The sequence below is a fragment of the Cololabis saira genome, chromosome 16 (genome assembly GCF_033807715.1).
Source record: "Cololabis saira isolate AMF1-May2022 chromosome 16, fColSai1.1, whole genome shotgun sequence".
Lineage (NCBI taxonomy): Eukaryota > Metazoa > Chordata > Actinopteri > Beloniformes > Belonidae > Cololabis > Cololabis saira.
The window spans coordinates 29,714,859-29,729,877 of NC_084602.1; the positions used below are offsets into that span (position 1 = coordinate 29,714,859).

At 38.3% G+C, this 15,019-nt stretch overlaps 1 protein-coding gene across 2 annotated transcripts in view; it reads left to right on the plus strand.

Moving 5' to 3' along the window:
- Nucleotides 1–6,534: 6,534 nt before the first annotated feature.
- LOC133462932 (apoptosis-stimulating of p53 protein 1-like) overlaps nt 6,535–15,019 on the plus strand; it is a 63,891-nt gene continuing 55,406 nt past the window's right edge. For both annotated transcript variants that reach the window (XM_061744465.1, XM_061744466.1), the window contains exon 1: nt 6,535–6,690. In XM_061744465.1, the coding sequence (XP_061600449.1) occupies nt 6,574–6,690 (117 nt within the window). In that variant the 5' untranslated portion in view covers nt 6,535–6,573. The remainder of the gene's footprint in view (nt 6,691–15,019) is intronic.

Here is a 15,019-nt window from a genome sequence, read left to right on the forward strand (position 1 = left end):
ATTTGCACTTGCAAAAAAAATTTGTACTTGTAGATACAAAGCTACAAACCTTTTTTACAAAGCTACAAACTTTTTTTTACAAAAGCTACAAACTTTACAAAGCTACAAACTTTTTTTACAAAGCTACAAACTTTTTTTACAAAGCTACAAACTTTTTTTACAAAGCTACAAACTTTTTTTACAACTACGAGTTTTGGCAGTGTTTTGACGTGCCAAAACTAACAGCCAATCAGCGATCTTTGTCACGGGTTTCAAAGGGTTTCTGGAGAGCCAATCAGATCATTGCATCGCCTACTGACGTCGCCGCCATATTGGATGTGGCAAGACTGGGCTGCAAACCATGGATGTATTATATAGCTGCAAACTAATACAAGTAAATGGACTTATTTTCATAAAGCATCTTTTTACAAATAAATTTACGTTTTACGTCTCATTTATTCATTCACACGCGCACTAGTATACTTGGGAAACAGTTAGGCACCAAATATAATATATTTAATTTTCTCAGACGGCAAAAATAAGAACTTTATTTATCCCACACAGGAGTAATTCATGTTATATCAGCTATAGAGAACAAGGTAGTGCCGAAAAACAATATATATCCCCCCTCACAAAAATAAGAAAAATACAGAAACATATTCTCTCATTAACAAAGCATATTTTACATCTTTACACATTACATTTTATGTTATTGTTATTTTATTGTCTGAAAAACTGTTCAAATATGTTATTTTGTTATTTGAATTTTTTTTTATTCGTTTTGTTGATAAAAAAATATGTCTCTATTTTTGTGAGGGGGGATATATATTGTTTTTCGGCATTACCTTGTTCTCTATAGCTGATATAACATGAATTACTCCTGTGTGGGATAAATAAAGTTCTAATTTTTGGCCATCTGAGAAAATTAAATATATTATATTTGGTGCCTAACTGTTTCCCAAGTATACTAGTGCGCGTGTGAATGAATAAATGAGACGTAAAACGTAAATTTATTTGTAAAAAGATGCTTTATGAAAATAAGTCCATTTACTTGTATTAGTTTACAGCCCAGTCTTGCCACATCCAATATGGCGGCGACGTCAGTAGGCGATGCAATGATCTGATTGGCTCTCCAGAAACCCTTTGAAACCCGTGCCAAAGATCGCTGATTGGCTGTTAGTTTTGGCACGTCAAAACACTGCCAAAACTCGTAGTTGTAAAAAAAGTTTGTAGCTTTGTAAAAAAAGTTTGTAGCTTTGTAAAAAAAGTTTGTAGCTTTCGTAAAAAAAGTTTGTAGCTTTGTAAAAAAAGTTTGTAGCTTTGTAAAAAGTTTGTAGCTTTGTATCTAGAAGTACAAATATGTTTTGCAAGTACAAATACTTTTTGCACATGCACAAAATATTTCTACAAGTACAAATATTTTTTTCACACGCACAAAATATTTTTACAAGTACAAATATTTTTTGCAAGTACAAATATTTTTTGCACACGCACAAAATATTTCTACAAGTACAAAGTTTATTTACAGATACAAAATACTTATGGCATTAATTTGAGCCCATACTATGGGCTCAAAATACAAGAAAATATTGACGGTGGCCAAACAAATTGTAAACACAGGTCGCACACATGATGCTGGTGACGTTTCTGTTGCATAATGTGACATTCTGAAGCCTAAATCTCCGTTTCCCTCCGTTTACAAGCAAACGTGAAAACTGAGTTTTTGAAAATCTCCACTTTGGCTGGAGTTTTCAGAAATGATCGTTTTTGGTGACTTTGAGCTTCGTTTTCATGTAAACGAACATCCAAAACGCATGAAAACGCCACCGTTTTTGCTCCGTGTAAACGGGGCCTAAAAGGCGTACAGACCACTTCCTTGCATGACTTTGCTCTGGTTTACGATATTTTCAATAAAAGGAGTGTTCCTAATTGATGAACTCCATCTCCAACAATGTCATAGAGAAAAAAAAAAGAAAGTAAACACTTAACCACATGATGTCAGGTTCAAACCCCAGAATGGCAACCAAAATGAACCACCTTGGGCCCCTGAGCGAGGCCCTTAACCCAAATTGCTCCCCAGGCGAAATGGTGTGTTTGTTCTCTCAGATGTAAGTCGCTTTGGATAAAAGCGACTTACTACTAAATGACAGTAGTAGTAGTACTTACTTACTTAGGCCCGTCGCTCCCAGTGGAGCATAGGCCACCGACGACTTTTCTCCATTTAACAACGTTTTGGGCCGTCCTTTCTGCCTCCCCCCAGCTGATTCCATGGCTCTTGAGTTCTGCCTCAGTGTCCCGTCTCCAGCTGTTTTTGGGCCGTCCTCTCTTTCTCTTCCCCTGGGGGTTCCAAGTCAGAGCCTGGCGTGTAATAGTAGCTGCCGGTTTCCTCAGGGTGTGACCGATCCATCCCCACTTTCGCCTCAGTATTTGTTTTTCTACTAGCAACTGTTTTCCTCTCTGCCACAGTTCCTCGTTGTTGATTTTGTCTGGCCACCTGATTCTGAAGATGCGCCTCAGAAAGCAGTTGATGAAGGTTTGTATCTTTTGCAATGTCCCTTTTGTCCTTCTCCACGTCTCTGAACCGTAGAGAAGAATGCTTTTCACATTGGAATTGAAGATACACACCTTAGTTGCCTTAGTTGTTGTGGTTATTTCTTTGAATAACCAGATGTTTTTCAGCAGGATGAACGCTGCTCTGGCTTTGTCTACTCTCGCAGTGACGTCGCTGTCTGTGCCACCCTGCCTATCTATGATGCTGCCGAGGTGCAGAGTAGTAGTAGTAGTAGTAGTAGTAGTAGTAGTAGTAGTAGTAGGTAATTCCGGAAATAGATTCCCTTGAGCGTTTTGCCAGCGAATTGCTTCGCGGCACTTCCACCTCGACGCAAAACTTCGAAAGTTAAACAACGCTGTTGAGCCGAAGGTCTTCTCTTTGTGTTGAGCTGATGGACAAGCATCATTCAGGCGTTAGTCGTGTCATTCAAGGACAATAATCACTGTCACACAGAGATCACAGTATAAAGACACAATGGAGATCCCTTTCTTCGTTCTGCCTCCACTCTCCAACTGCACATTCATGATGATACCACAAGGGTCTATATGGCCATAATTTGAAGACGGTCCCTTTCCTCTACTTCTCAGTCCACAGTCATCAACAAGCCCCTAATGTCTTGAGTCACTGGCTGCTTTACTCAGCTGGAACTGAATAAATGAAAATAAAAGCTCAAAGTTTCTACCTGGGACACTACTGGTGTTTGTGGCATTATCGCAGCGGTAGGAAGGAAACCCTGACTGAGTTCAGTAGGAGGAAGACAATAGTTGGCTTAAGCTGGTGGAAGCTCCTCCAGAATGCTAAACATGGCAACAGTGGTCTGACCAGCATTTAGTGCTCCAAGTTGAGTGGCAAAGTCCAGCCAGTCCACTCTCTGCCTCTCTGCATGTGGTAGACATCTAGATTGATAAACTGGCGACGGCCAAACAGTCCGACTCTGTTGTGGTTGACAAATGCCAGAGAAAAGTAGTAGTGATGGATGTGGTAATATCGAGCAACAAGGAAGGAATCAAGAAGAAGAAACATGAGAATCTGGTAAAGATACCAATAGTTGGAAGAAGAATAATCAAATCAAATAAGACGTTGGAATGTGAACAGTGGTGCCAGCGGTAATTGGAGGACTTGGAGCTGGCACCTCCTCGCTGGGCGAGTGGCTCCAGCAATAAAAAAATAATGCGTAGAACCCTAACTCTGGGCCTTCATGCTGCTGTCATACAGCCATCGCCTGTCAGCGTCCTTGTGATGGACTGATTTCATGCCCTGTCCACAGTTTGCAATAAATTGGAATCAAGTAATTACAGAGTGGAACGAACTGGCTGAGTATTATTTGCATGAAGTGGCTCATTATATTAGTTGGTTGGTTGGTTGTTGGTCTGTTTTAGTTGTTGTTTACAGCTTTTTAAAATTACAACTTTTAGGATGGCTGTTGTGTTTTACTGAGAAGGAGCATGAGTATTTGCTTCTGCATTAGTGAGTGCATAAGGCAGGGGTGGACAATCCTGGTCCTCAAGGGCCGGTGTCCTGCATGTTTTAGATGTTTCCTTGCTTTAATAGACCTGATTCTAATTAATCATCGTCATCAGCTTGTCATCCAGGGCTGCACAATTCTGTTAATGACACAGTCACTTGTATCATGGTGCAATGAAGCAGGGAAAGATCTAAAACCTGCAGGGACACCGGCCCTCGAGGACCAGGATTGCCCACCCCTGGCATAAGGTCTACCTGCTCTTTATTTCCTTCTTCCTTTACGTGCACAAGTGCATCAAAATTGACATGATATTGAACTTTTTCAGACTTTTGGAACTTGTTGAGCTGCAGGTTTTAGGTTGCTGAAGTGAGTTTCCTAACATTTAATTAGACAAATAATTATTATTTTTTTTATTTTAGCATCCACATTTTGTCATTTTACAAATATTCAGTGTATTGTTTATACCAGTACTGAATGATGAATATGTCGGTACTTTTTATTTAGACTTAAAAACACACACAGAAATGCACACACACATTTTAGAGCTTTAATCTCAATACCATGTGATCATTTTACTCACCTTTGTCATAACAATAGAATCTCATACGGGCCTATCCCGAGTCTGGTTCATAATGTATGACAAGGCGGCAGCTGCAAAGGATTGTGGGGCATGAACTTAAGTCAGATCGACATTGTTCATCCATCCATTCAACATCTATACCCACTTATTCCTATTTAGGATCACAGATGCCGGTGGAGTCTATCCCAGCTGTCTTTGAGAGGATTGTCAAAGTTGCAGCTGAATTAATTTAGTCGTTAAATTAGCTTGGATAGGCAGGGCATATTGATGGTATTTGTCTTGTTGTTTCTTGTCCCAGAACCATCTGAACTGATTTTCTGCCAACTTCAGTGGATCCAGTGGAAATACAGGCTATCTGTGTATTTGAGCACATGCAGCCAACATGTGACTGTGTGTGTGTGTGTGTGTGTGTGTGTGTGTGTGTGTGTGTGTGTGTGTGTGTGTGTGTGTGTGTGTGTGTGTGTGTGTGTGTGTGTGTGTGTGTGTGTGTGTGTGTGTGTGTGTGTGTGTGTGTGTGTTGGGAAGAGAGAGGGGGGCACAGCTTGCCTGACAATGTACTGTCCTTTCCGAGTGTACCAGTGCAGTCATGCTGCAGTATATCAATGCTGCCTCTCTAATCTCTGCCCTGCAGCTTTGCCCCTGCTGTTGCTGGACAGCCTCACTTAACAAAGTACAAACAATGTGCATATGTTCATATTTGCACGATAGTATCGCTGATAAATATACTGGTAATAATTTATTTAGAGACACTTCCTGTTTTCAGGTTGTATTTTCATTAATCTCCCATCTTTAGTCTCTTTTGCTCTCGTTCCTTTTCAAGAGTTGCACGTGAAAACTCTACTGTTGCTTCTTTGTTGACTTCACGTTGCGAACTCAGTACCGTATAATCAGAGTCTCTTTTACTGTCTCATACAGAGGTCTCATCAGCAAAACTCAAGAATCATGTGTCTCTTGGAAAGGCAGACATCAGCCTTGACCCTGAGTGACCTGCATGGCTCCAGCTCTGCTGCACACGGGACTAAAAACACTATTCTCTTCAGACATCTGCCACTTTTTCTTTTTAAGACTGCTCAATTCAGTTTTGACATACTGTAGTAGGTGTAATGAAGTATGACGCGAGTCGAGCAACCGTCTTTTTTACGGTTTTTGATAGACCTTTGAACTCCAATTATAACCAATTGAATTACTTCTTTTAAAGCTTTGAAGTTTTTATCTATAAATAATGTTATATTGAGCAGATCTAAATGTTGCACATAATTCTTTAATGACAGGTGTCAACACAAAAAAAATAGATTTGGTTTGCATTTGTAGCTTAGGTTAACTCAGCGCTTGCTAATTGTGTCTTTGACATACCGCGGCTATTTCCATCAGAATATCTTTTTGCATGATTTGTAGCCTTTAAATGATTTTTATCCTTGTTCATACACTGTCAAACAATCTAAATAGGTCAGGTTGTAGCTGCGATGTGCAAAAATATAGCATCTTTAAATATAAAATATAAAATAACTCAAAGATCACGGAGCATCTTAATAAGATTTACAATCTGAAGCTGATAAATCAAACAGATTCACTTTATATTTATAGTTAAACATCTGACTCAGACATCTAGACACAATGGAAATACCATCTTATCAAGGAAATATATAAAGTTTATAATTAAAGCTATCAGATTTGCCTTAATGTCTTTTTCTGTTACTCGGCCTGAAAATACATTCCCTTCTCTTTCTTATCTCCAAACATCCTGGCTTCCTCACCCTTTCTCCACCTCCTCACATTCACTGAAAGCTGACTCCCTCCCTCCTCTCCTCCCTCACCGACACACTCTTATATTTGTCGTCCCTTTCCTGGCGTGCACACACACATTTCAAACACAGTCTCACCTACGGAGGCAGCGCCTTATGACGCCACAGCTCTCGTGCGTTGGACGTAAGGTCAAGCGCACGCACGCGTGCACTTGTACATACACAACGGCGTGTCCTCTCGGCTGATGGGTTTCCAATGAGGCGTTTTTTGCTGCTGGTGTTGGAGCGACTGGCAGTTCTGTCTAAAAACCTCAAAGTCAGTAATTGCAGGAAACCAAAGAAGAAGCTCAAACGCAGGAAAAGAAAAGCATGGGTGAGTGAGGACGAGGCTTGTGATACTGCCTTTTAAGCATTCTTTAGGATCTGTGAGATATCTGACTGAAGTTAAATATGCAAGAAATATGTGCCATCACAAAAAAAGATACCTGTATAAGTGTGTTGTATTTTTTTCTGTTGCGTACCGACACTTTCAAAACCAAATTAACTTTCAAATGTGCGGCGCTCAGTGTTGACAGACAGCCTTCCGGATTTTGGAAGGTGTTTAATTCATGCCAGCCGCTGTGCTGTCCTGCAACAAACTCTCTTCAGCTTTCACGCTCTATTGAAAAGCCTCAGAGTTACCAGTAAATTGAGTATTGATGAGTTTTGTCCTGCACTCAGACTAACGTGGAGGACTGGAGTGTTAGTCAGACTGACTGCTCACAGTTCCCCTCTTTCTGTCTCTGACGGTATCGCTTTTTCCCTCTCTAATGCTTAAAATAGCCGGAGCCACACCATTCAGCACCAGAGGCATTTCAGGAACCAATCTATCTTCCCGTGTGTTTGTGTGTCAGAGAGACAGGGAGAGAGCTTTAGTTCCAGCTCGCTGATACAAAGAGACAAGTTGTCCTTCTTTTCATCTCATTATGTCCAAAATTACGAGACAGACTCGTATGGCGACTTTATCAACCATCACGTATTGTATTTCTGTTTTTGTATGAATACACATGTAGACATGTTTAGTCATCGCTTTGTGATGATAGATATATCTATCTATCTATATCTATATTTATATCTATATCTATATCTATATCTATATCTATATAATTAGCCATTAAATATCGTGTTTTTTTCATTTATTATATTTTTATTTATTTTTATTTTATTTTATTCATTTATTATAGCAAATTTATTGTAGCAAATGTGTGTATCTTTTTTTTTTTTACTGCAGTTTTGACTCTTATTTAATCTTTTTACAAATGGCCGTCTAAGAATTCCAAGGCCATTTATTTATCTATTTATTTATTCTGAACTGCAAAATTCAGCACCCTCACTTACCGTTAGCTGTGAACATCACCTGCTGTAATACTTTTTACTGGTTCAAATGATGCCATCATGCTGCTCGTTGTGGCAAACTTTAAGTTGACTAATGACAAGCTGGATAAAGTCCTTCTTCTGTTAGGAGGTGATCCGAGTAAGGGAGGAGGTTGTGAGGCGGCAGGAGTAACAGAAAAGTCCTTTAATATAAAAGGAAAGTCCTGCAAGAGCAGAAATCCAAAAAGCCCCCATAAGAAAACAAAGATAAACTTGATGAGGCAGAAACCCAGGCTAATACAGGGAAACACAAGACAGGAAAGATGAACTCAGGGGTTGATGCAACACAGGTGCAAACAGTCAGGCTCAGTGGGAACAAAGAAGTCAATCTAGAACTTAAGAAACCAAGAAATAGATTTTCAAAGTAAAACAGGAACCAAATTAACAAAAGTAAAAAAGAAGAATAAAATCCAAAACAAAAAAATCCCACTAAACCATGACAGCTCCATCGTATTTATTCCCACAAAGGAAGTCAACCACCCCCCACTCCCTCGCTGGCACACAGGCTACTTTACATCTAGCACACTTCAGTTGTACATTTATTCATCAGTGGAGGGTGAGTCCACCACACTCTTTCGGTCCCCGGCATGTGGTCCACACTCAACTTGATTGCAGGTGTGCACTCATCTCATTCGCTCATGCATCTGTGGCTTGTTGGGCGGCGTGAGAATGCGGCACTTTCATTCACTAGTGCAGGGGTCGGCAACCCGCGGCCCTAGAGCCGCATGCGGCTCTTTAGCGCCGCCCTAGTGGCTCCCTGGAGCTTTTTCAAAAATGTTTGACCTTTTTTTCCTTTTTTTCTTTTTTTTTCCTTTTTTTCTCTTTTCTCTTTTTTTTTTTTTTTTTTACCTTTTTTCTCTTCTTTTTTTCTTCTTTTTTTTCCTTTTTTTAAATTTTTTTTACAATTTCTTTCCTTTTTTCTCTTTTTTTCTTCCTTTTTCCTTTCCTTTTTAATCTCGACATTTCGACTTTTTTCTCGAAATTTTGACTTTTTTCTCAACATTTCGTCTTTTTTCACGAAATGTTTACTATTTCCTTGACATTTCGACTTTTTTCTCAAGATTGTACTTCAACATTAATCTTGACATTTCAACTTTTTTCTCGCAATTTTGACTTTTTTCTCAACATTTCAACTTTTTTCACGCATATTTTACTATTTCTTCGACATTTCAACTTTTTTCTCAAGTGTACTTCAACATTAATCTTGACATTTTGACTTTTTTCTCGAAATTTTGACTTTTTTCTCGCAATTTTGACTTTTTTCTCGCAATTTTGACTTTTTTCTCGACATTTCAACTTTTTTCTCGACATTTCAACTTTTTTCTCTAAGTGCATAATGAAAATAAAATCTCCCCCCAGTTATAACTAATATAGAAACATGCAGCATGTGTTGCCTTCATTCTAAGGCTGATACAAGACTTTTCATTTTTTTCGGCTCCAGACATATTTGTTTTTTGTGTTTTTGGTCCAATATGGCTCTTTCAACATTTTGGGTTGCCGACCCCTGCACTAGTGCGTGTGTTGTTCTTCTGCCAGCCTGGACACAACTTGAGGAGGAAAACTTTCTATTGCACGAGTCAGTGCAGGTTCATCGTCACCGGTAATAAAAACCCAGGATACAGGTTTTGTTAGTAAGTAAGTAAGTAAGTAAGTAAGTAAACTTTATTTGTACAGCACCCTTCACAGACCATGGTCACAGAGCGCTTCATAATTAAAATAAAAACACAGTTAAGAGATACATACAAATTTAAGATTAAAAGGCCAAGACAACACATTTACGATCATAACAGCCCCAAGACAATTAGGCAAAAGCCTGCACAAATAAAAAGGTCTTTTATTTTTATTTTTATTTTATTTAGTTGCCTTTTGAAGGAGTCAACAGACTCCATGGAACGCAGAGAGAGCTGGGGTGTAGGGCTGGATCAGATCGCTGATGTAAGGTGGAGCCTGACCATGCAAAGCTCTGAAAGTTAAAACCAGAATTTTAAAATTGATCCTAGAGGAAACTGGCAGCAAATGAAGAGCTTTGAGAATAGGGGTTATGTGTGACCTCCTATTAGAGCGGGTCAGAATTCTTGCTGCAGAATTTTGCACTAGCTGCAGGCGAGACAGCTCCTTCTTGTTTAGACAAGAGAACAAACTGTTACAATAGTCCAAACGCGAAGACACAAATGCGTGAATGACCAAGCTGAATATATCTTTTATATGCTCTGTTTTTGAATATATTTGAAAAAAGTGTTCATGTTTTATTTTTCTGCTCTTTAGTACTTTGAGATTACTAAATATAAAGTGCATTATAAATAAAATTTATTATTTTTATTATTATTATTAGTAGTAGTATTATTATTGTATTTAGTTAAAGAGAACCCACACAAACAGACAAAACACAAGAAATATTTACAGCATCTTTAGAAAAGAAGGAAAAAAAGATCAATAGAGAATAGCAGTAAAGTGTTTTGTTGTAGTTTGCATTTTGATGAGGCTGAAGCGCCACTGGAGTTGGTCATAAAATCCTTGTTTTAATGAAATGAGTCGAAGAGTTATTTCTGTTTCTCCCCAAGAGACACAACACTAACTTCCATTTGCATCTTCTTCAAGATTCGTAAATGTTTCCCAGTGTTATAAACAACCGGTACTGTGTGTGACCTGCATGTAAGTCCTTCAACATGCACTCAAACATGCTGATACTGAGCCGTTTGGTTGTCGTTTGAGCATTTCACTGTTTTCTTTACAGTAATAAATCAGAAAACCCTTAAATTAAATTAAATATGCTTTTATCTCTACAAACACTCCTTCAGAGAAATAAATGATGTGTTTGACCATGTGAAGCATTACAGTCCCTGTGAGGTCACGATTAGCTGGCTGATTTGTATAGTAAAAGCGCCTGCTGTGTTTGTAAGGTTTTGGAGTGTGTGTGTGTGTGTGTGTGTGTGTGTGTGTGTGTGTGTGTGTGTGTGTGTGTGTGTGTGTGTGTGTGTGTGTGTGTTGTGTGTGTATATTCTTGTCTGCGTGTGTTTTTCTAATCCAAGCTTTAGAGTGTGTTTCTGCTCAGTCTGACTGCATGCAACCAGAGATTACTTCATATGATCTAGGACAGGTGTGCAGAACGCTGCAGATTAGAGTGAAGTATATATATATTTGCCTGTGTGTGTTTGTGCGTTCACATCCTACAGTAAGTGGCCACAGCACACAGTGTGTTTCTATGTGGAGAGAGGGCAAGAAAATGCAACACGAGATGAAAAGTGTATCTTTATCTGTGTGTGCGGGCTTTGGTGTCTATTCGCTCCTATCCCAGATTACCCTAAATTTATGTTTCAGCTGCTGACAGACGATCTGATGTGACATCACCGCTGACATTGACAGTGACATCACTGACGATAACGCATGATGTCTTTTTCTGATTCAGATTTTAATCTTTTGGCTTCAGAATTGAGAGGATGTGATGGGCAAATTACTTCAGATGGGATCACTTCCAACCAATTTCTAGGCTGAAAATCAGAAAGTGTTACAGCTTCAAGAGTAAAGGAGCAGAAATATATTATGTTTATCAGTGTAAATCTAACTAAACTAATGGAAAACGATACAATTTAGCCTCATACAGGACTGTCTCAGAAAATTAGAATATTGTGATAAAGTTTTTTATTTTCTGTAATGTAATTAAAAAAACAAAAATGTCATACATTCTGGATTCATTACAAATCAACTGAAATATTGCAAGCCTTTTATTATTTTAATATTGCTGATTATGGTTTACAGTTTAAAATTAAGATTCCCAGAATATTCTATTTTTTTTAGATAGGATATTTGAGTTTTCTTAAGCTGTAAGCCATGATCACCAATATTAAAATAATAAAAGGCTTGCAATATTTCAGTTGATTTGTAATGAATCCAGAATGTATGACATTTTTGCATTACAGAAAATAAAGGACTTTATCACAATATTCTAATTTTCTGAGACAGTCCTGTATACTGTGCAGAAAAAGTTTAGAACTGCAGAGCATGTTTGTTTTGACGTTGAGAGAATTATTTCTGTTTAATGGTACAGTATTACCACTATAGACAGATACAGATAGATATAGATAGATACCTAAAGCTGTGATCTGGTTTTGCTGAGTCGGATGGATGATGGCATCTGGGTCCGATCTTCTTTGTATGAATTATTCCCGTTAAGGTCAAGTGTTACCTTGTCCCTTGACACTGACTTACAACAAGTACAAAGTGCTTAACATACAAGCTGAGCATTAAAACCAGCAAAGCAACTTTAAACAGGAGCAAAACAATATGATACAAAGAGATTAAAGGGCAGAATCCCCTCCAATAGGATAGAGGGAACAATAGATCAAATCAGAAAGTTAAAAAAGCTATCCGATAGAGGTAAGAGTAACACCATTAATAATAACAATAAAAAGAAGGTATTGTCTATGCAGCATCCATCCCTACAAAGTTATAAATTGTTAACCCAGAAAGAGAGGACAAGGCAGTCAGAATCAGCAGCAATAGAATATGCAATATACTTATCAGAACGATGCCAAAGGCCCTCTGAAGAAGCAAAGCTTTTAGGGGAGATTTAAAAGTATGAAGAGATGTTGTCTGCCTGAGTGGAGAGGGGAAATACCTTTATAAGGTAGGGGCTGAAATGGAAAGTGCCTGATCTTCCTTTGTCACAAACTCTGATATGGGGACTATCTGTGGATCTCAGAGCTAAACATCCCGGTAAACAAGTCTGGGATGTAAATTGGGGTAAGGTCGTATAAGGCTTTGAACGTGAGCAGTAAGAATTTGAAATCAATGTGAAATCTAACAGAGTACTAACAAGTACAGGGAAGATGTGCACATACTCTTTTGTAGCAGTAAAGAGTCTTGCTGCTGCCTTTTGAATTAAGTGGAGGCAACAGAGACTGATACCTGAGTACAATGAACTACAGTTGTCTCGGAGAGAGAAGACAAAGGCATGCATGACTTTTTGCAAGTCAGCAGTCTTACCCTGGAAAAATCAAGACTGCGCCACATGTTTGACCTGAACATCCCAACTAAAGTTAGAATCAAATATCATATATCCTTGATTTCAGGCAGTTTGTTTGATATCATCTGACACATTGCCAAGAATAGAAACAATAGAAACAACAGAATTTGGGGGACCAAACAGAATATCCTCAGATTTTTTTTTTTTTAACTTAAGAACATTTTTGGTCATACAGGATTTGGACAAGCTGTGATATGTGCAAGGCTGCTCTGAGTTTTATGGGCATGTACAGATTAATGTCATGAGCATAAAATTGGTAATTTGCATTGCATCGATTCTCATATTAATTCCTAAAAATCGATTCATATGTCTAAAGATAGATTTTTTTTTTTTTTTTTTTTAATTTATTTATGTATTTTTTTTTTTTTCATCATTACATTACAACTTTTGGTTATTTTTTTGTTTATCCCCAAAAAAGGAATTTTTTGTTGGACACGATAATAACTGGTGCCATGTTTTTGCCTTTAAATATGTTTAGAGGTATGAAAACATAAAAGTGTTATAATTGCATAAATTGTCTATATTTCATTACTTTATATACTGTCTTGGGGTTACATTTGCAAAATTTAATCCGTCTCTGTTTCCTCCCTGGATCTGTTTGGTAATTCTGCCCCACGATGTTTCTGAAAGCAGTTCTATCAGTATTCTGGGAGCTGATTGGTCCTTACAGCATCATTAGCTGCCAATACTTCCTGTTGAATCTCAATATAATACTAGTAGTAATATTTTGCATAACTACAGTCATATAATTCATGCAACAGCTCAAAAAAGAGTTTTAATAACACTAACCCAAATTAATATCGGAATCGGATCGAATCAAATCTTGATAATCGATTCTCAATCTTAAGAATCGGAATCAAATCGATTCTTGACATTTGAATCGATCCCCAGCCCTAGTCCTGAATAGTGAGCGAAAATAACCGAGTCAAATTCCCTGTCTTGTTTGACCTGACTCGGCCAAATAAACATGATTCTGATTCTGATTCTGAATAGGCCCGACTAGAGGTAGCATGTAAACAGCGAACAGAAGGGCACCAAGGACTGAGCCCTGTGGTACACCACAACTGAGGAGGTACATAGTCATGAGGTGTTGCTGGTATAGAATACTGTTAAACTCTGTCTTCCACAAGGTGTAGATGTCCTTGTAGATGATGTTGTAATGTAGATGATGTGAATTAAATTAAGAAGTAAAAATAGTTCCAAGTCAATGCTGGAGGATCAGTTTGTGGTAGGGATGTCCCGATCAGGTTTTTTGGGCCCTGATCCGATTTGAGTCACTTGATTTTGAGTTTCAATCGCCGCTGTAACTTTTATTTATTTGCCTCCGTTGTAACACTGCTGTGAGCATGCGCAGATCACCAAAAACAAACAACTTTACGTGACACAGCCCACACTCCGCACCCCCACCTCATCCTTAGCTTTCTTCATATTAGCAGCGTTGTCGTGCAAAATTACGCCGACCCGTTTCTTCTTGATACACCAGTTGTTTAGCATCTTTCCATAGTTTGATGCGCTGATCAAAATAATGAGAATAAAATATATATCCTGGCAATGCCCAGGACTGTCACTTAGGTAGGAGCACTGGGTGATGAAAATGGGAAAAAAAATCAGAAATAAAAATGATTTAAAAATATATATATATATATACTGTATATCCGATCCCTGATCGGGATGCAACATCCGATTTCGATCAAGTCTGAAACAACGTGATTGGGCCTGATTTCTGATCAAGTGATCCGATCGGGACATCCCTAGTTTGTGGTAGAGTACATATCATACACCTCAAACAGATTCTGTGGTTAGCCACCAGCATGTGGTGGCTAACAACCACCAACTAACAACAACAGAATCTGCTCAAGATCAATGACTTCTGGTAACGTTATAGGAGACTCTGCAAATCTCTGTTGGTTATGCTAGTATCGCAACCACATCAGTTCACCTTTTACCTCCATCCTAAAAAGAATTAGGACCCACTATACTATGGTGTGAATCAGCAAAAAAGAGCTAAAGGAGTTGATGGTAAGGGCAAAGGGGCCTTTGTTTCAGCTAACACTAGCTGGTGGATTATATCTTCTTCTTTTCACTTTTGGGAGTTTATGTCACTCTCTTATCTCTTGAAAAATTGTATCTTTATCTTTTTGAATCTGCATCCTCAATTTACTTTTTATGTGTTGTTTTTCAGGCCAACATACCTAAAAACATTGAATGGAATGCCATGAATAAGTTATACATACATAACTTATTCAAACTTTGTCCTAACTCTAAC